A 21,979-nucleotide genomic window follows, 5' to 3' on the forward strand; every position below is an offset into this window, starting at 1 on the left:
GAATCTTGCTGTCATTGCCTGCGCAGAGTTGGAAGCTGATATTTCTCGTATTGTAATTTGTCAAGGGTGCTGAAAATGAGGATGAGCAGCCTCTGTTCTGGCAGAGAAGATGGAACCAGCGGAAGGATCGGAGAGGCATAGAGAGTTAATAGCGAGGAGCTTTAAAGGAGGATTCTGATTGGATTTGAGTGGAGCAAGATGAAGTTTGTCATGAATAGTGGAAGGACGCAGCAGTAAGGAAAGCCCGGATGAGGTTGTTTACAGTCTACACACACAGTTACAGTTTTTTGCAAAAAGACTGCCATATTTAAACATAATCTGAACGTATGGAACTTGGAGAGGTTACAGCAGGAAGCTGTCATTGCCCTCGCTGACCAAGAAACGGATTAATATGTGTTTGCTGGATACACGCGAGCAGATGCTGAAGAGAGAGGCAGATGCTTTTAGATGAATGGTCATAAGGTTGCCTGCAGAGAAATAAGAGTTGAAGTCAAGTGCTTACATCCACAATTGCAGAATTAAGGCAGTAAGACAGGGAGAGATGAGCAGAATATTGGTGGTAATTCTGTAGGCAAATATCGGCAAAAAATTCTCCCCCCCCGGTATGGCAGAGAGTGTAAACAAGCTTGTACTATAGGAGACTGGGAGATAAGATGGGATCTGCAGGGCACGTAGAGAGGTCAAATTAGGAGAGTGTCCAGGCACATATAAATGTCTGTAACAAGAAAAGGAGGCTTAAGAGAGGAAGAAAAATGTTGCACTTCAGTGTCATTTTATGTGTTGTTGCACTGCAGTGTTGGTTTTTTCTTGAAAGAAATGAGATCCTGTGCAGAATCCCCATCCTTTAGTTCCTCCCTACCTTGTAATTGTCGATACGTAACCATGTATTTTACTCTACTGTTACTGCCCTTATCTCTTCCTGCGGTTGTGTCAGTTTTCTTGGGGAGGAGAAGAATGCACCTCCACTGTTGATAACTTCATTTTTTTCTTTTTTTCCCTCTCTTTACTTCCCACCTCTCTTACTGACCACAGTTATGACCTCTAATGCTGTTTCTGTTGCCTTCCTCTGTTGGCTGCTTTTCTTTGTTTCACTTTTTTTTTAATTATTACGGTGCTACGAACGTGATCATACTTGCAGTTCTCTGCAGCAAGGCCATTAGACTGAATGTTTTCGTATGTATTATGTAAAACCTGTAGGTTATGAGATAAGTGCTTTGAGTTAACACTGTTGGATGGATGAAGGATGTTCATGCTTGTGCGCTGTGCCCCCTTTCTCCCCCTTATCTTTCCACATCTAGTACAGAATCTGGAGAGACAGTCAGGACCTCTCATTGCTCTTGGGTGTGAAAGATTCTTGTATATCAGTGAAGATTTCAAGACTAGCAGTACTATCGCAAACCTAATAATCCGTACACTAAAGCTCTTGTGAATGGAGAAATAGCCTTTATAGCATCATACAAAGTGAGTGTGGATTGAACTTTCAGCACCTGGGTTGATGATCAACTTGGGGGTTTGACTGAATATTGAGAAAATAAGGAGAAGATGTAATTTGACAGAGAGAAACAAGAAAGGACCTTGAATCATGCAGTAGTTGCCCTATATTCATGTGTGATTTTCAAGTGGTTGCTCCCCTGATCTCCTCTGCGTTCCCAGATTCTTCAGATTTGCCAGACTATGGTCAGCCTGTCAGGGAAGAGAATATAAGAAGAGGATGAGTATTGATACTTTCCCAGGATCTGTTGTGCATTTCTGGCTCCCTGTGCCTCAGTAAAGGGTATCACAAAACTACAGAAGGTTTGGAAGTGGTTGACAAGAAACAGGCAAGAAGACTGGGGTTCTTCAGCATGGAAAAGATGTGGCTGAAGGGATATGATAGAGGTCTACAGAATCACGTGTGCAATGGGGGCGAAAAAACGAATAGGAAGTAGATGTTTGGTCTGTTCTGATGCCAAAATTAGAGATATTAAAGAAAGGTAGCAGGTCTGGAGTGAACGAAAGCTGGTGGTTTCTCATGTGAAATGCCATGAATGTGTAGAAGTCCTTGCAACACGCAGTTGTGAATGGTGGGAGTTTATACTAGATAAGAAAAGAGCTGGACAAAGCAATGGAAGAGAAAGCCATTAAGAAATCTTAAACAGAAAGGCTCTGACTCAAGGAATCCCTGAGCCACAGAGAGTGTCTCGGGGAGCCACTAGTAGGCTGGAGAGTTTGTTGGGAAAGTACTGGTATGGGTTCCCTAAATGCCTGCTGCTGGCCATTGTCAGTCACAGCATACTGGGCTAAAGGAGCTTTGATCAGATCCAGTATTGCTGCCTTTGTTCCTCACTAAAGTTTTTAAGGTGTAGCAGACATACCTGTATATAAAATGCAGTTAGTCATCTTCCACATATTTCTGAAGACTGCATATGAAGATACAAAGCTCGTGAGGGAGCCTAAGTTAGAGCATCAGCAATTCATCAAGCTAAAGATTTGTACTTTTGTAACCTTAAAGTGTTTGAGCATCCGTGGAACCAGTTGTTCATGTAATGATAAATGTTCACCAGTCTGTGATGGAATTGTTATCACTTTAGTAAAATTTGATTAAGCTGACAATTAGCTATATGCCATAGTTTTACATGGACTTGCATGGAAGTTGAGAGAGAAGAAGTTTTTTTGCTGTAGCTTGGATTTAGGAATACATTTGAGTGTTCAATACTATAGCTTGCAGCTAACCAGTACAGTGTATGTTAGCTAAAACTGCTTGCTTTCTGACATCATTTCTTGATTAAATGGAAAGCATATGACTCAGATCTATTAGACCATCACATAGTTGGTAAAGATTTACTCTAATGAATGCACTATGAATGATGAAGTATAATAATGTTAATGGTGAAAAATTCTTTGTTAAAACTTGTCACCGGGATATGAGTTACAGGTACTATAATGGATAAATCAGTACTGGATAAATCACACAATTAGTGATCTGTAGTATTGCTTTGAAAGAGAAACTGCAGGGTTTTTTTTTTAATTTTTCATATCTGTAAGTCAGGTTTAAGAGGTAAATCTAAATTTGTGTCATTATTCTCATAGTCCAACATGTAAAGCTTGCTTTGTTTGATGGAGAGGTGGGGGGAAAAAATCTGAAGCAGAACGGGAATGATAACATATGTCAGATAAAGTTTAAGATATGTTTGTATAGCTTGCTGTGCCTGATCCTTTCCTGAGCTGATTTTGTCTATTGACTGTTAATGGAAAATGCAGTTCAGAAGTATAACTTTACATGTGATGTTTGTGAAAGGCTGCAGATTAATGCCTTTTGAAATGAAGCCATTCAGGCACGGATCAACAGTTACTTTATTTGAAGGTCGGATATGTCTGCTGGGCTCTGGACCAGGGGTTGAGAATTTGCTACAGGTCTGACAGAATTCTATATTTAATGCATAGGCTCCAAGGATTACATCTTGTGAGCTATCAGAGAGAAATATCTTGTGTTTAAAAAAAATATGTATGTCTGACTCTTTTGGTTAGAGCCATAGTTAACCTGCTCAAAGCACTGATGGGCGCAGCATTTAATCAATGTCTTCTGATCTTCAGCAGCTGAAACTATACACAGCTTCATAGATGCTCGGACCTTGTTAATGAACTTGTCTGGATTTTTTCAGTATTTAAAATCTTCCCCAGATCAGTATGTGTAAATCTGTAGCTGGAGAATACAATAGAGGCAAAGTGGTCATTGAATGTCAACTAAGCAGGATTGTTTTAAGGCTTCACAGTATATTCAGTTTCTGGCATCCTGTATGAGATAAACTATGCTGTCAGTTGAAATAGTGGATTTTTTTCTTTGTGAGTGCCTTTTTCACTACTTTTGTCAAGCTGCTGTTACGTGGTAACAGTATTTTAGGGCTTGACTGATATGCTGTGGTTTAATGAACTGTAGGTGGCATTGAGTAAAGCAGCCCTTAAGACTACCTGAATCTGAAAGTAAGGAACAGTTCACAGAATCCAAAAACTCTGTAGAAGAAATGAAAGTGAACTTCACATTGTGCTAAAGAAATTTACTGTAAATAAAGAGTCCATCTATAGACTACTATAACCTCTTTAACATCTATTTTAAGTGACCTACTTTTATTTTAAAATCCTCCTAATTCAATTGGTAACCAGTAAAATGATGTATTTCAACGATATAATCCTCAAATCGTTGTGTAGACAATGCTGACATGTCTCATTTTCAGCCCATTTAAGACCCGTTAACATGTTTCAGACTAGAGTAACCTATTAAATAAATACATCAGGAAAAAGCTTTTACTGGTAATGGTTGTTTTGCTTAGGTGACTATGGCTGTAATGTATTGTGAGTACATCTGGTACTTCAGTGCTTATCAGTGATCTTTTTTCCTTTAGGCGGTTTCCTAGAAACATGATTGCTTGCTGGTCTTGATCTCACAGCTTTGTGAAGACTTCTTCTCTGATAATGTCAAGTTCAGGCTACCCTCCTAACCAAGGAGCATTCAGCACAGAACAGAGTCGTTATCCTACTCACTCTGTCCAGTACACCTTCCCCAGCACACGACACCAGCAGGTAAGGAGGCACACGGGTTACAAATTTAGCAAGACTGTTTGTTGCACCAAATGGGACTATTTGTTTTTAACCAATGTAATAAAAGTTCTTCATATTTGAAAATGGTGGAGTTGCAGACGAATAAGCCCAGTTAAAACTGACTGGGGAAATCTGTGTAACAATGTTTGTGCCTGTGGAGTTTGGCTCTTGCGTTAAGGCTGATGAGTCTACTTATTCAAGTATATTGTGTCTTTGAATGAGGGTCTGAATATGGTGTAACTTGTGGGAAGTATAATCTGTAGCCGTGGTTCCTTCTGTAGCTGCTTGGTTCCTTCTGAAGTATTAACTTGAAAGGATATAATTACCTGTTGAATTATGCCTTCCTGCAATGCTGTAGCTGAAACTATTAAAATCCCTGACTACCATTGACCGCAATTTTGGCTTTTTAGCTGGTTTGTTTTTTTTTTTTTCCTTTTTTCCCCCTTCATTCTTTTTATGTAGACTAGTATTAAAAAATACTCTCTAAAACTGTGGAGGTATCCTAAATAAAAGCCTACAGCTTGTCAATATTTCCTATTTAACACTTGTAAATCTACTCAAACTGGGAAAACACTTAAGAAACTTGCTTTTCTTAAAGGCTGTACATTGAGAATCTTGTCTCCTCAGTAGGTTGAGTCTTTTTGATTCTTACTTCCTCTACTTTTTTAATGTTGAAAAGTCAAATAAAAAGAAATGCTCAAAGTGGCAAAGGAAGTGTTCTGCGTGGTGAGGAGAACTGCTGCCAGTGTTGCCTAGGTAAATAGTTGTGGGGTGGTTTGCGTTGGTTTGCCCTCTTTTTTTTTTTTTTTTTTTTTTTCTGGAAGCACTGCATTTTTGCTGCTTAAGTTTACATACGTATCTGCTTTTTACTTGTTTTTTGACAGAAAAGTGAATTTGGTTATTCTATATGTTAATCATTGGGAATTAATGTAAAATTCCTGGTTTTATGATTGTTTTCTCATAGTTTGAATAAATTCACTAGGGGTTGTGTTCATAAAGTTTTGTCATAGCTTTGCTTTGATTTACTCATGTTTAGTCATCATGCTAAATTTGTCCAACTAAGTGTCTGAGTCCGTGTGCATTGATAGCAATAATTTTCCAAGAATATGCAAATAACCTGTCTACAGTTTGTATGCATTTAATCTTGAATGCAGTGTTCTGGGTGTAACAAATCCTTCGAGAGACTGGGCTCTTGGGGCATTTGTGGGTACTAAAGTGTTATGGGGAATTAATGTCCTATTAGGCCCAGGAACGCAGGAAGTGAAGAAGTCATCCTTCCTTCTTCTGTGTGAGGAATATTAGGCTAGATTCTCTATAAACTGACCGTAGTTCTTGACAAAAAATCTATGTGCAAGGTGGAGAAAGTGAATCCAAAATGTAAAAACTTGTGTTACACGCTGAATTTTTTCTGAAGCAGTTGTACTAGTGATTCCAGCTAGCCGTGACCTGCTAGCCAGGGTTAGGGGAATGGATTTTTAGAATCTCCTACTTGGTCATTTCTGCCAAGCCTTTACTCTGCCATGCGGCGCTCTCTGTGGCAGGGGAGGCTGTGGAGGACTAGCTGTTGCCTTTAGAACAGCTCAAGTTTCCCTCATTTTAATGAAATTCTCCTCCTGCTACAGACACTTTAGATGTTTTGTTCTACTTACATGTTTGCAAAAGGAAATTCAAGAATTGGAGCTTTTTGGCTCGCTCTGTATTTATTTTTAGATAATTTGTAAAAACTAAATCTTACAGGGAATGACCTATTGCGTATCTTGTAGAGCTTCTCTTTGGTTAATGCCAGCTGCATACAATTTTTAAAAGCAAGTGGTCAAAAACCCATATATACAAATAAATTGTCTCGTTCCTCACTTAATTACAAATTGTACCAGTCAGAAGATGCATCTTGTCTGACTGTTAGTCCTAATTAATGGTGTCTGATATAAAAACGGTGAAGTGATAACAGAAGGAATTGCCTCAGGGTTGCTGAAATATATTCTCAGTTTACCACTTTGTAGTTGGATGTGCAAAATTGATTTTAAAGGTTGTGTTTTGTTTGTTTGTTTGTTTTTTTCAAGGATATTCTTCTGCTGCTGACTCATTTGCGTTTTGTTCGAAGTTGTTAAACTAGGTGTAATTCTTAGCATAAGTATTTAGTCTCTTTAAAGTTCATTTAAAACGTAACTGCCACTTAGAAACTTTATTTTTTTGAGCTGGAGTAAAGCTTTGGTGATCTGGTCTTGGTCTGTATTTAATAACTTTGGACACGATCATTCCATGACACCAAACGCTTTTGGTCCTGTCTTCCACACCTTTGTTCTTGTTAACATCAGAAGTGTGTTTCATTTAGGAATTTGCCGTTCCCGATTATCGTTCGTCTCACCTGGAAGTCAGTCAGGCAACCCAGCTCTTGCAGCAGCAGCAGCAACAGCAGCAGCTCCGGCGCAGGCCTTCCTTGCTTTCCGAATTTCACCCAGGCTCTGACAGGTGAGGATGACGGTTTTGAAGTGTGTGAACAGGAATCTTCAGTGAGTCTGTGCTTTCTGCAAAGTTAGTTTTAACTTTTGAATAGAAAAGTTTGTGTGTTTCACGTTTTTTTGCCGACGTACTTGACTTTATTAATCGGTGCTCCATTTTTGTAGCAGTGTCAGCCTCCTTCATTTGAGTGTTGTAGCTGTTGTGTAATTCCTCCGTCCCTTTGGCTTAACTAATATTTATTTCACAGACAGGAAATGACAGTCTGCTTCGCTTTTCCCACACCTCTCCTCACAACACTGTCAGTAAACTTCTGAGAATCCAAGTGCTTATTGCAAACTTTTAAATGCTGTTTGGGCTAAAAGTGTGTAAAGTTTGTAACTTTGGATAATTTCATCTCGGCGTGTAGAAGCAACAAGTGGAAGCATTGTTACAGCGTGAATATTACGTGTCGTATTTCCTAGGTTTGGCTTGCTTATTCAACAGATGGTCTCTGTGTGGCTGGGCAAGTAAGAAACAACAGAGCTAATTGGGTTTTTTGAGTTGTATGAATTGTAGAACGCTGAAATGTGGCACAAAATGGACTTCTAGGCACAGAGGACTAAATCAGAGCCTATGCTACTTTTGGCAAGACACTTGACAGCTTCCTGTCATTTGTTCTAAATACCCTTTTTGTCAGTCTCGTATACCATTGCTGCCTCTGTGTAAATAGATACAACTGATCTGGGGTCCAGTAGGTTAGCTGAGGACAAGTATAGTGGACAGCTACGGTGGATCATATGTTGTCATTTAGTTTCAGATTGGCACTTACTTCTTAGTAAAATAGGTTACTTCACAGTAGACACTGATGAATGTTCAAATGTGCATTAATATTACTGTAAGGTTAATAGGTTCAATAAAGTTTTCAGACTGTATTCAGCATTCATTTGACTAGATACATAAAGAATATTGGATGTCCTTTGAAAACCAAATTTAAATCTTATTCTGATCTGTAGTGGGTTGTTCATTTGAACTGGATTGCAGTAAGTTAGCAAAAACGTGCTTCTGTTTAGGCATGAGGTTACTGTAGGATTTACGCACCTAAATTCTTTAGTATATTAGTATGCTGATGTACAATCGTAAGCAAGTGTTATTGCTTGTAACAACCTTTTTTTTTATTGGACTTTTATCTGCTCGGAGCAACTTTATATGCTGGATTACTGCTAGCAGTTTGTTTTGGCTGTAAGTGAGGTATCTGGTTTTGAACAGATACCAGTGATGAATGTTATGTAAATACTGGTCTACCTTAATATCTTGGTAGAATATTCTCAGGAATAACTTGATGATAGTGAAATCTGGGGCTTGCATATCGCCTTCATCTTGTGTGACCAAAATGTCAGTAAGGCTCTGTTTTTAGTGCTGAGAATCAGAGTGGCTTTTAGAGTTCTCAAAAATTCAGTTTATAGCAGAAGTAAATTCCTCCCCTCGCCACATTGTAAATTTGTAAAACCTATTCAGTAGTTCCGACAAGATACAGGAAGCTAGTCTCATCTCTTCCGTGGCACTTATAGGAAGAAGTTGAAGCATATGAGGTTCTTTTATGGACATTGCGCTGTCAAGAAGTTAGTGATGCTGTTCTATTGCATTTGGAGAAGGAGGAGTTTTTAAACAACTCATGGATTGAATCAATGACTTTTTCTGTCATGTAGTTGCATTTTAGTAGAGATCAAGTTCCAAATAGACTCATAGCTCACTTCAAGCAGTCTGTGTATATTTAAAAATTATCTGACTGCAAAAATAAAATAGTGGAGCTGTTGTGGCCATCTGTGTTCAGCGGACTATAGCACTATATTTATCTCATGGATTTTTTTTTTTTGTTTATAATTTGAATCAGAGCTTTGATTTGAACAATATCATTGCAACAGTGGTAAGTTTCTTTAAGGGTTTGTAATGATAGAATGTGTTTAAACAGTGTCTCTTAAGATTTAAGTTAACTTTCTCTTTTTCAATGGATTTTAACTGTTCTATTTTTGAAGATCGTACTTACAAGTATTTGTCTACCTTATTGTTTAGAAGGAGCTTCACTAAATTGCATCTCCTGTATATTTGAAAAGGTTGAGGAGCACCAAATAGATTTCTTGTATGGAAAATGTATATTTTAATAGTTTATCTCTTCTGTATATTAGGCCTCAGGAAAGGAGAACTGGATATGAACAGCAATTTCATCCAGGTCCATCTCAGACAGATCATGATTCACTGGAATCTAAGCGACCACGTCTTGAACAAGTCTCTGATTCCCATTTTCAGCGTGTCAGTGCAGCTACTGTTTTGCCTTTAGTACATCCTCTGCAGGAAGGGTTGAGATCTGCAGATATTAAGAAGGTAAAACCATTCTGTGTTACGATGCTGAAGGTGTAATTTCCTATGTTGCAGTGAGCTAATCAATTTTTTTTCTGTTAGATAATTTTTTTTCATTTGTTCAAGTTCATTTTTTTTATATCCCAGAAATTTATTTGTACACATTATCACAAACCCTGGTCTTGAGTCAGTGTTACTCTTTTGGAAAAAGAACAAGAAGATAAGTCTGCCTGAAACACAGTAGAGAGACTGGAGTTCTGAGTTCCCACTACACTCTTAAGTCATTAAAGTCTCAGTTGCAAAATTATTATAGTATAGTACATGAATTATTTCAGCTTTTCAATTGAAAGCTGCTGGCAAATGCATGCAGGTCCATTTTTTTTCTGTAATGAATGTTTGTACTGAATGGTCAAAGTACTGCCCTCCGCCCCCCTCCCTTTTAAGTGTTTGAAATGAATCTGCTTATTTACATAACACTAATTATACTTGTCACTGTCTCATTTTGGGTAAATCTAGGGCAATCTAGTTTGGTGTGGATATTTTCTATTGTAGATACTGGGTATTGATTTGAGCAATTTGTATAGAGCAGACAAATGTCTCTTAAATGAATATTTAATATCTTCTCTTGTGCATGCACACAAGCACACTGACTCACACCCCAAAAAGGTGGTGCGTAGTGGGTGTGACTTTTGAAGGTGAGCACTCAGGTTTCTAAACTCAAATCATTTAAAGAAAATTTTCACCAAATGGATTCAAAAGCTAATAGGCACCAGACTTTTCAGAAGTTGATTACTTGTCTTGCCTTCTCTCTACCATTCCTTTTGTCATGTGAATAAACTGCCAGTGAAATAGAGTAAAATTATGATAGCATGTGATTTCTTAGTAACTTGCTGTGTTGCATAGCACAGATAAGATCAAAGGGAGTTGGAGAAACCAAGCTAAGGCATGCAATGTTAATGTGCTTGCATATAACTGAATTTTTGTCCAGGCACTATAAAAAGAAATGTACTGTTTTGGTGTAGAAATACAGCCTAGTATTATCCAGAGAAGTGTCTTTCAGAGACATCATCTTTCAGTCAGATTGGCTTGAATGAGGGATGTGTAACTGAGCTAGCATTTGCCGGCTAGGTAGTCACAGAGCGTGATGGTCTGAGGACAGAAACAAAGACAAGGGACAACAGTAGTGATGTTAGAACATAAAGTATGTTGAAATATGTTGTTTGGAAACAGACAAAAAATAAAAGACAAATCAAAGCTAAATGAATAGTGACCTGTCCTCTCTTAAGTCATTATTTCTCTTAAGCCATGTTGAGTTCAGCAGAACTTAACATTTATAACCACAACTAACTCCAGATGTACTTTATCAGACTGGTCATGGTTATCTTCAAGAATATCCTTATCAATATATGTGCAGAGTATTGAGGATTGGCTCTCAAGTAACCTTTCATTTAAACGTGAAAGATACTGTTTACATTTATGAAGATATGTTTTTAAATATTTTGATCTTATTTTGGTTTCAAGGTAAATATTGAAGTGTTGCTGTTATTTTTAAAGGTGGGCTTTGAAATTGCAGTATCATAAATAGGCTGTCAGTTAATTCTGAAATATTTAGAGCATTAATAAACTGAAATATTTAACTTAGCTCCTCAGCAGAGATATAGATAAGTGGGTATTCTTTTTAATTCATGCGTGCTAGTTTGGTTACTGAACACTCATTTGCCCGTTATCAATATGACTGATTTCTCTCAATCTTTGCCCCCCGATCCTGTCCCCATGACAGGACCCGGCTATTGGAGGAAAGCATGAGGGACCATCTTCTCCAATTTCTGGTCAGCCTTGTGGGGAGGACCAAAATGCTTCACCTTCAAAGCTCTCAAAGGAAGAATTGATACAGAGCATGGACCGCGTAGATCGGGAGATTGCGAAAGTTGAACAGCAAATCCTTAAACTGAAGAAAAAGCAAGTAAGCATAGCAGGCACTACTTTTGTTATTTGCCAGTGAAATAGGTGTGGAAAAGCTTCATTTGTTGTTAGTGAAATTTTGGTTACGTGAACCAAATGAACAAGTTAATAAGGGAAGGTTATATACAAGGTTTTGCTAAAATGTTTAAATAGATTAGATATAATGTAGTTTTAAACATTTTTGAACATAGGAGAAAGCCACATAGGAAGACCAACAGTAGATGGCTTTATATTTTAAACTTTTGTTAGGTGACTAGTGAAACAAGGGCACTCTGACTGTAATTTCAGCTTTAAAGATGACTGCTGGGTGAAGGGAGGCTATCATCTTTCTTCTTTCACAGTCTGTGCAAGGGGAGAATCCCTTGCATGCGTCTCCAAAACCAGAGCTTGTACAAAAGTCCCTGGATCATCTGCTTTCACAAGGGCAAGAGATCCTAACACCTGGAGCTCAGGTCAGCCTTGGGGAAAGTGTAGTAGGAGGAGTGCGAGTAAACAGAGAGAGCAGAGAAATAAAGGAGGAAATATCACTACTTTTAGTATTGTCCTGGCTATGCTTTGCATCAGAGAACTGCATTTCAGCCATTGGGAGCAAAGGAGATGTTTGCTGGCAGTCGTCGTTGCCTTCCCAGTAGCTCTTGTGGCCAACTAAACCCACCCTACAATCCAGGCATCTGTTATTCATCGGTGAAAACAAAGTCCTTGTCTCCTTTTCCTTTTCTGACTTTCAAAGATCCCAATAGAAGTAGTGCCAGCTTTAAGTTTGGTTTGGTTTTTTTTTTTTTTTTTTTAATGGGAACTATAGGAAATGAGAGTTATGCTATAGGATTTGTTAATTTCTAGGTCCAGGTGAACAAATAGACAGCTCTCTGGAGTGGTGTGTTTTTATGGTCTGGATGCATTTAATTACATCTGAATTTTAATGACCTGTAAAATGACCTTCAGCAGAAAGCCAAAAAAGGATGTCACTAAGTACCTGGCTGTGTGTTAATGATGCTTATCTTTTTGTTTGTTCACTTTCCCACAAAATCAGCGAGTACTACCCATATCATCTACGAAGGTTCACTTGTGCATGTTTGTAGGATGATTTGGCTTTAAAAATAACTACAAAGTTTCTGTTGCCTGCAATAATAGAGCCTGTTTATTATGGCATTCTGCAAAAATTTTCGATGTTGAATTCTTATGAAGCAGTACAGCACATTCTAGCCGGTGTTGTAAGGCAGGATGGATCCCTCGTTCTTTGTTGTACGTTTTTGACAGGCATGGAGGAAGGATATTTACAGTTAAAAAATGAAGATGTTACTGAATCAGATTTCTTTGATGTGAAAACAAATGACAGCAGTGTGGTAGCTTGGAAAATATTACAGGTTTTTTTTCTTCTTTGGTATTGTAACAATCTTGGAACTTCAATACATGTGAAATGGTTTATTCCTGCCTTGAAGTACATTTAGGATGATGTTTTGTGTGGATTGTTAGAAGGACTTCTGTTACTTTTTTAAAAAAAGAGTAGTAATAATGACACTTGAATACCTACAGTGTAGAAAGCATCTCTGTGGATTAATTCCTTTGTGAAAAGGCAGGTTTGGTGTAACTGTTCTCCAAAGTTAATATTTTTGTTTAAAGTTAAATAGGGATAAATTACAATGTGACGGTGGCTTTAAATTTGAAGCTGAAACAAGTCTGATTTAATGCAGGTGAGTCTTGTAAACAGTTAATTTGGTTTACCAGTAGTACAAAAAATAGTCTCATCATCTTCCCTGTTGTCATTAAAACCATTTCATTCATTCCTTGTCAGTTAAGAGGAGAAATAGCAGGCAGTGCTAACTGTTGATCAGATGCATATTTTATCTCTGGTGACTAATTACTGGTAAGGGTAACATGGTGCGGATGGCTGATTTTCTTTCTTTCGTCTCTTAGCAACAACTTGAAGAAGAAGCTGCTAAGCCTCCAGAGCCAGAGAGGCCTGTCTCCCCTCCTCCAGTGGAACAGAAACACCGCAGTATTGTCCAAATTATTTACGATGAAAATCGGGTAAGCGTGCTTTTTAGTTGACTGAGCGTAGCTGTAAGTCTGACCCAGTGTGCTAAAATTCATTATATCTTAATTTACTTCCTTGGGGCAATTTTTGCTTTTCCTGTTTTACTGATTTGCCTGCCCCTCTTCTAATATTCATTTACTTCTTTAAATGAAAGACACTTGCATGACATTTTTATTCTGGATCATGAAATCCTCCTTCTATCTTCTAAGCAGTCTAGGGAAACACATCTATGGGTCTCATCCCTAGACCTCTCTGTTGAGAGATATATACATACCTATTTCTGTCTACACACATGCATATATATATAGAGAGAGGTGTGTGTGTGTATGTATATATATAAAGAGATATTAAAAAAATGCTTTGGAAATTTATCTTGAATTCTTTTTTCCTCACATAAACACTGACAAGTTTGGCTGTAGACCCAACACTTAAATTAGCTGAAAGGGAAAAACTGCATATGTTGTAAAAATCCTATGCCGCCTTTTGAAACTGACTTCTGGCATTTAAGATTTGGATAAATGAACAGATATGAAGAAGTAGTATATAGGTGAACTGTGAGCTTGAGTTGCTTAAGTGGTGATAGAAGTACAGGAGCTCAGTAATATTGCCAACAGTAGCAAAGTGCTTCCTGCTTTTTTTTCACTGGTAGTTTATGATTAGGGCGTTGAATACATGCTGGTTTTGAAAGTATTATGATCTCTTGTAAAAGTGGTATATGTTTGTTTAATTTCCCAATTCTATTTTGTAGTTTAAAGGAACAGCTAACTTCTATTACAGTTGACTATTTTTGAAAATTTGGGATGGTAAAAAACTGCAACACAATACTAGATTTTATACATTAGAACTGTCCCAAGTGTTCCATGCAGCCTGTTCCCCCCCTCCCCAAGTTGTCTGTGAAATTTGATGTGTTTACTTAATACAGTACATTAGGACAATTATTATGTTGTGAATACTGATGTAATTAATTTGGACCAATATGTTTACTTCTGGTTTCAAACCAGTTTTACTGTTTTAAATCTCTTTCACGCTATAATGTAATTAAAAAGTATTAAAATCATACGATCCCCTTCCCCAAGCTCAGTTGCTTTTTGGGTAGTAGGCAAAACTGTGTGAATTTGAAGACACCTTAGTGGGCTGCTGGGCAACTCTTTCTCTGCTAACTGTGGTGAAAGGTGGGTTTTACTACAGAATTTTGAAGTTGCTGTTGCATTCGCCATGTTGTGCACGTACAAGTAGAGGGGGAAACCCACTTTTCTGTTGCCAGAGATGGAATAACACGTGTCAGTACCTAGTCGTCTATTAGCTGCTTCTGTCTGTGCAGCTCTTCATATAGTATTCTATATCCGAGGGGAATTGCCAAGCATGATGCATTTGTGAATGCATTTAGCACTTGATTTGAGTTCTCATATCGGGAATTACATGTACTGCTGAATGGCAGTATTGATGGGGCTTATTACAAATACCTCATGTCAATACTCACTGTCTTATTTAAAGGGTCATTAAAGATGTATTACGCCATTTGCGTACATAGCACTTGTTTGGTGTCTTTCTGTCTACAGTTGTACAAGAGGACAGTCCACTTGGCAGCTTTCATCTTCAAACCATGCAGTTTAGGATAATTACTTTTAATATTCAACTAGTGTTGGCTAAAATTTAGTTAAAGTAATAGGGCTAGAATTCAGTTTTAAATGTTTTGAGACCAGAAAAACCATTCTACCAGGGTAACACTGTATTTCCTTGATATATAATTATTTTGTACAGCTGTGAGTTCCGAAGAATTTTTCAAGATTGAAATTACATGGAAAGAGGTTAGAATTTAGCAGAACACTTTCTGATAATAACTGCTCTATAGATTAGTTTCTCATATATTTTTCTTTGCAGATGACTTAAGGCTGGCACACTCATCCGTTGGGGGGGAAAGAAGCAAATTTAAACTACTATGTTGGGTCATTTCAGATAGCCTTGTCCGCTGACAAAGGGCTCTGGAAGATTGTACAGGCTTGAAATGAATTTGTGAAAGCCAATTGTCTTGTCCAGTGCCGCCTCCTTTACGGTCAGAATTGTTTTGAGGTCTTCGCCTAATGTGAGGGAAGGAAGACCTTTGACATACTTCTCTGTGTGTGTATGTACACATTGATTCACACTCCCAGACTTTGTAATTGGAGAATTTTAGTCTTTTAAATCCCTTTTTCAAAGTTATTTATACTTTTTTTTCACTGGACACCTTTCTTCCCCTTAATAATTATTTGCTGTGTTATTTATTAAGTTCATGTTCTTTTTGAACTGCAGAGGTCAGTTTCTGCTTTTATACTCTTGTGAGCTTCCAAACATGGAGGTCAGAGTAGTAACTGCACAATTCAGGTATAGATTTCTTGATGTGCTGAGGCAACATTGCAAAAGTAGGTTAAGAAGGATGTACTATGATGACACAGGGGTTTAGCAGCTAGCTTAAGTGAAAGAGTTCAGATACACTTTTGATACTAACTTCAGATGATTTACTTACACTATACAAAAAAAATCTCGTTTGCAGAAAAAAGCAGAAGAAGCTCACAAGATTTTTGAAGGTCTTGGTCCAAAAGTTGAACTGGTAAGTTGTGGTTTTGTTGTTTTGTTTGTTTTTCTTTTGTTCCATTTTCTGTGTTGCTTTCATGTCTGTAATCCTGTTGTGGTAAACAGATGTAGTTCTGTGTTTATGTATAAAAGAAGTATGTGTTTAAATACACTGGTGAATTGGGACTTGAATGAACTGGTTTGCTGCATAAGGGTAATTTTTTAAAATAGACTTGAATCTATTTGAGAGAACAGCTTGAAATACAAAAAAAAAAATGAAATACTGCAATATACTTAGGTAGTTGTAATGATCTAATTTTAAGAAATGAAATCTGGGCTTTGTGTTGAGTATCTTCTAGTCACTTCAGATTGTTGCATCTCAGATTGAGTGCAATGTTGGCAGAATATTAAAATATTGTTAAATATATTGCATATACTTTTAGAATTACATGCATTGAAAAATACTAAGTATACCTTTCTAATCCAAAATTGTAGCCGCTTTACAACCAACCGTCAGACACAAAGGTCTACCATGAAAACATCAAAACGTAAGTGCTTTAATATATTGTCATTGTGCCATTTAAGGGGTCTAGACTCGAACGTTCGCTCAAATTTTTGATTTCTGTGATTTTCAAATAGGGTGTGTGTCCTTTAACCATATTTAAATGCTTCCCGTCTATGTAACTCTCCAATTTCTTTGTAATAGAGCAGTGCTGCAAGAAGTAAGTTACATGTGCTGAAGGCAAGGGGAAACACTAACTTTTCATCATAATTTAAACATAAAAATAAATCATAAAATCTGTTTTTCAAGTTGGTAGCACCTGTATTTTTCAAAGCCTAAAATACCCAATTTGACCGAGATGTGCCTAGTCAACTTTTCCTGAATGCACTGTTCAGAGAAGTATTTCAAAAGTTAACGCTGTCAATAAATGGTAGGAGGAGTCCTGATGTTTTTGTTATTATCTATGTATTTATTGACTTAATCATGTACTCATTTTCTGTCATGGGCTACAAGCAGAGTTCTTGCATGCTACACTTGTTATTTAGGGCAAACCAAATTCAGTGATTTGAAGTAAACTGGTTGTCTTCTGGAAGAAACGTGGATTTTCAGGAAAATTAATTTTTGTTTCCTTTTTAATATAGAACATTTTTCTCAATTTTGTATGAGCTAGTCACTGAAGCAAGTATTGTTTATAAATGGAAATAAAGTTTTAGTGAATTAATTCTTAAATCTGTTTTATTAAGTGTATTTGTACTCAAATTCAAATGTCCGTTAAGTTGCATCTGATTACTTTGAATGTCTCAGTTCCGCAGTGATAATGGTGAACTCATTTCTCTACAGAAGGTCATTCATATTGTAGAACAAAATCTTATTTTTTACGTGTCTGTGTCAAACCAAAATTGATTTTGCTCTGTATCAATGTGTTAAAATACCAAAACAGTGATCGTTCTGTTGCAACAAAAATCAACTTATCTTCAAAATATGTATTGCTAGTAGACTTTGGTGAAAATAATTGCTGAATTGTAATTGCCGTGAAAGTGCATATTTCTTACAAATCCTCTTTGAGGAAATCCCACTCTATTGTAATTATGAAGACCAAGGCCTTTTCATGGCTTCTCTGGGACAGTAACTGGGAAGAAAATATTTACTTTCATGTCTCACTTTGAAACTCAAATACTAGTGTTTTTGAGACAAACTTTACTGCTGTGGCATGATTATCCCGGTTCAGATTTGTTGAAGAACATTACTGTCTTTGTAAGATTTTTTTATTATTATTCCTTAACCAATTTCTGTACTATCAGTTTTTACAAAAGAAGAAATAAATTGTCCATTTCAGATGTGAAGAAATGTGTAGTGCATAGTACTAAGTGCTATAACTTTTACTAACATTTTATAATATTTTCTAAGTACAGAAAAAAATCCTACAGCTGGCTGTCCTGTAAAAACTTCTCTTAAAAAGAAGTAATTTTTGCTGCACTCCTTCAAACGTAGCTGTATAGCAGTTCCGAAAGACTTAATTTTTTGAGTAATATGTTGTAAAACTCTTAACTTTCTGACTGAATTACAATGATTTTTTTTTTCCCAAAGCACAATAGCTTAAGTTAAATTTACTCATTTTAGCGTATTATCTCTCTTATGGTGAAGGAGAGCACCTAGCTTGAAATTGGAAGCTTTTGTCTCTCAGTTGCTTATTCCAGCCATCTTCAAGAGTCTTCTCTCTCATAAAATACAGTAATAGTTAGATGATTGTTTCATCAGGAACAGAACTTGCGGTCTTTTTTTCTACCCCTAAAAACATTTTTCATAATAACGATCTGGAGTCTAGAATCCATATGGGCTTTGTTGAGTAGTTTTGAAATGCTTGATTCTTCTATAGTTCACATTTTATTCTTTTCCAATTTTCTTTTCCAGAAACCAGGTGATGAGGAAAAAGCTAATACTGTTCTTTAAAAGAAGAAATCACGCAAGAAAACAACGGGTAATATTACCATGTTTTTGTAAAAAGAGATTGTAGTTGGTTTTCTGTCTGGATCCTTGACTTGCATTCCCAAATGTATCATGTAAATCCCATCGATTAGAAAAATAAGCTCTTAGGATAAAACTCTGTTGATTTATTGGAAGGTAAACTGCAGGTTTATAACTGTGGTTTGATTATTTAACTGAAATCCATCTAAAGTGCAATAAGGAAAAAGCTTTTTTCCTTTCACTTTCTTTTCCTAAAGAGATGAATTGAAGAGACCCAGTGAAAATCTTTAACTGTCATGCCTGGCCTCTCTCTGAACTTCTTTTCTTGTTCAGGAGCTATAGTATCTGAAAGAAAATGGGGCACATCTCTGCTTTTTTTAAGTCAGATAACGTTTTTAATCGAACTTGTGTTATGTTGGATACCAGTATTAATTGACTTAATGCTTTCTCTTGCATGCTGCTGTAGCGAGTGGCACGCAAAGTCAAAAGGCTGTTTTGGGTGGTGGCTGAAAGGTCATTTTTATTATTAAGAATTGCAGAAGATTATATATCGGATTGGAAGATTCCACCATGAAAATGTAATGAAGTATTTTTCTTCTTCTGGTCCTACTTTATTTATGTAGGAGCATCCCTCTGCATATTGCTGAGGACATACTGCAATTACTCCAACCGCATTCTGTTAATTAAAATTTTAAAATAAAATAAATAAAAAATAAAAAAAAACCCAATCAATTCCATTAATTAAAAGCCTGGTACCAGAAGATGCGAGATTTCTGGAAGGTCGTAATAACAGTTACCAAATACCATTGTGATGTGTAAAGCAAAGAAATAGTGTGTAATATTAAAAATCTACATTTTTATATCTACTTTCTCACCTTCTCTTTGCTGAAAATTGACTTTATGTCATCTTCAAAATGGAAAGTCACTAGAGCAGGAAAAATATGGAGCCCACCCATGTTATGTGTATTGATCACTTAGTGTATTTGTGTTTAGTTCAAAGTTTACTTTTGGAATTTAACAGGAACAGAAAATCTGTCAACGTTATGATCAACTGATGGAGGCATGGGAGAAAAAAGTTGACAGGATAGAAAATAATCCACGTAGGAAAGCTAAGGAGAGCAAAACAAGAGAGTACTATGAAAAACAATTTCCAGAAATCCGGAAGCAAAGAGAACAGCAAGAACGTTTCCAAAGGTATTACCATAGATTTGAAATATTCCTATAAAATACCTTTTAGGACTTAAGTTTTAAAATTATTTATAACAAAATTAGTTCAGCTTAATGGTTAAGTTTTATGTACGTCACTTCATTCTTCAAAAAAGAATATTAGTGTATAATACAGTATAAAGTAAAATGTTTCATTTCTTCACTGCCTTTCATGGCATTGAGCTCAAGTTTCACGTCAAATCCTAAGGATCTTCATGACTGTCCTTCTTGTATATCCCCCGTCTTGCATCTCGCCCCTTTCCCATCCGTCCCCCTCAGCTTTGTCAGCGGTGCTAGCTTCAGCCATTTGGTATCCCCTTGGGCTGCTTTAGCCATGTCCAAATCGTTCCTTTCCTATCCCCCTTTTTAGATCTGCCACCAAACCCCATCTTTTTCCAAAGGAAATACAGAAAAAGGGCTAATTAGCAAAGGCTAGTTAGGTTGTGGTGCTTGGTGAGACAGTATGAGTTGAGCTCTTCAGATGCACAGAAAGGTGTGTGGAGTTGGTCTTAAGATAATCAGAGCATCAGCTTCATGTGAGTCTGTTCGTTTTGGGCCTACACCCTAATTTGTACTTAGTATTTCTCTGTCACTGGGTGTCTGTTACTCCTTTGTTTCCTAATCCCTATATTCATTAGCCTACACGCTCAAAAATCATTTGACTTCTTTAATTAGCAGTTTGAGTGATCTTTTGTTGTACTTGCCATGTAATTTTATTCCAGGCATTTTCGCTTTTTGAAATATGCAGGCTACAACAATTAAGTTGCTATTATTTAACTTCAATCTCAGGCATTTGTTAAGTGGAAACTGTACAAAGAGTCGTAAAAGGAATCGAGTGCAATTCATTTGGGAGTTCACCTTATTTACAGTACTGTTGGTAGTGCTTTAAATTAGAATTAGGGCAAGTTTGATTCAGTTGTGTTCAAATCTGTTTATCTGAAGTTTGATTTCAAACACACCTTTGAGAGTTCGAACCCCATAAAGTTTTCATCTCGTTATCTCTTCTAACTATCTGTCCAAATCCCCTTACTTCATAAAACATAGGAAAAGCCCATAGTTGGCAATATATCATGAAGTCTGCAGGATCTGGCTGTGTGGAATCGGGAAAAGAGGAGAAGAAAGTGAATTGTTAGAATAGAAACAGAACTCCCACCTATAAGAAGCGTTTACTTTAAGAATATATCACACCTTTGTAATTGCAAACTACATGGGAAGGGGCCGTCTCTTTACGTTCTATTTATGTTCTCTAATGTAACGGCATTTTTGTCTATGGCTGTGCTTGTAATACTATTGCTGTGTAAATACGAAGGTTTTTGTCAGATTTTGTGCAAATTGATTAGTTCAGTAAAGTCTTTGAGCAAATGAAGATGTTTTCTCTCTCTAATTACCAGTGATTTTTATCTCTGAAATGCTTTTTGATGCATATGCTGTCATATATTATTATGATGTTCTTAAGTGTAAAGATCACTAGCTGAAAAATTCTACCAAATTATAGCGCTCTCCATCAATTCAAAAGTTTAAAAACGTTCCTTTGTTGTAATGAATCTCAGCGCTGTATTGGTAACTCGACCAATTTAATGAAAGGCAATTTTAATGTGGTTTTAAAAGATTTTTAAAAAGCTATCTTTCATGGTGTATCAGTTGTAGTAATTAAGGTGATGATTTCTGTGCCACTGATGAACATTTTGCATACGCGGCGGAAGCCTATTAATGAGTCTAAAACACCTACTTGCAGTGGAATGGGGGGTAGCACTCCTTTTTTGACGTTGACTCGAGCACACCCTTCTCGCTGAGCCTGTAAAACAGAGCAGTTGTTTGAAATTGCAGTTTGCGCTCTGACACGACTTAAGAAAGAACAGTCCCAACTAACTAATTTGGGAGACTGGTAACAGGATTTTAAAGAATTTTGAAGGTTGTCGGGTTGTGTACAAAATCTGAAAACACAGCTATTTTCCACTTTATCCTTACTACTTCTGTTTTCCCCTAATTCTAGAGTTGGTCAAAGAGGGGCTGGACTCTCGGCAACTATTGCTAGAAGCGAACATGAGATTTCGGAAATCATCGATGGACTCTCTGAGCAGGAGGTGAGGCTACTGTCTGTACTTTGCTATAGAAGCACAGCAAATGAGTCGATATCCTTTTACTGACAGTGAAAGGTCTCTTTCAGAGGGTTTGTTTTTTTGATAAGCGAAACCTTTTTAGGCTGCTTTGAGAGAGTCCATGTGAAGTTTGGCTTGAAACAGGTCTTGTAAATACGTTTCTGTTAAGAGTTATGCTTCCTAATTGTATCTGTCCTCGAATTTTCTCACGTGCCTGTGTTCACTGCAGGCTTGCTACAAGCTAGTCTTTTTACAGCTCTAACGAACGTAAAAACTCTTCCTTTCTAAAAC

At 37.0% G+C, this 21,979-nt stretch overlaps 1 protein-coding gene across 1 annotated transcript in view; it reads left to right on the forward strand.

Annotated features, from left to right (window-relative positions):
* Positions 1–4,378: 4,378 nt before the first annotated feature.
* The window catches only part of NCOR1 (nuclear receptor corepressor 1), a 56,833-nt gene continuing 39,232 nt past the window's right edge, over positions 4,379–21,979 (forward strand). The window contains 10 exon segments of the mRNA XM_009882718.1: positions 4,379–4,557; positions 6,908–7,044; positions 9,198–9,393; positions 11,150–11,332; positions 13,246–13,359; positions 15,897–15,953; positions 16,412–16,464; positions 18,330–18,396; positions 19,405–19,577; positions 21,583–21,673. Coding sequence (XP_009881020.1) covers positions 4,450–4,557; positions 6,908–7,044; positions 9,198–9,393; positions 11,150–11,332; positions 13,246–13,359; positions 15,897–15,953; positions 16,412–16,464; positions 18,330–18,396; positions 19,405–19,577; positions 21,583–21,673 — 1,179 coding nt within the window. The 5' untranslated portion in view covers positions 4,379–4,449.

This window comes from Charadrius vociferus, unplaced genomic scaffold (genome assembly GCF_000708025.1).
Source record: "Charadrius vociferus isolate BGI_N301 unplaced genomic scaffold, ASM70802v2 scaffold793, whole genome shotgun sequence".
Lineage (NCBI taxonomy): Eukaryota > Metazoa > Chordata > Aves > Charadriiformes > Charadriidae > Charadrius > Charadrius vociferus.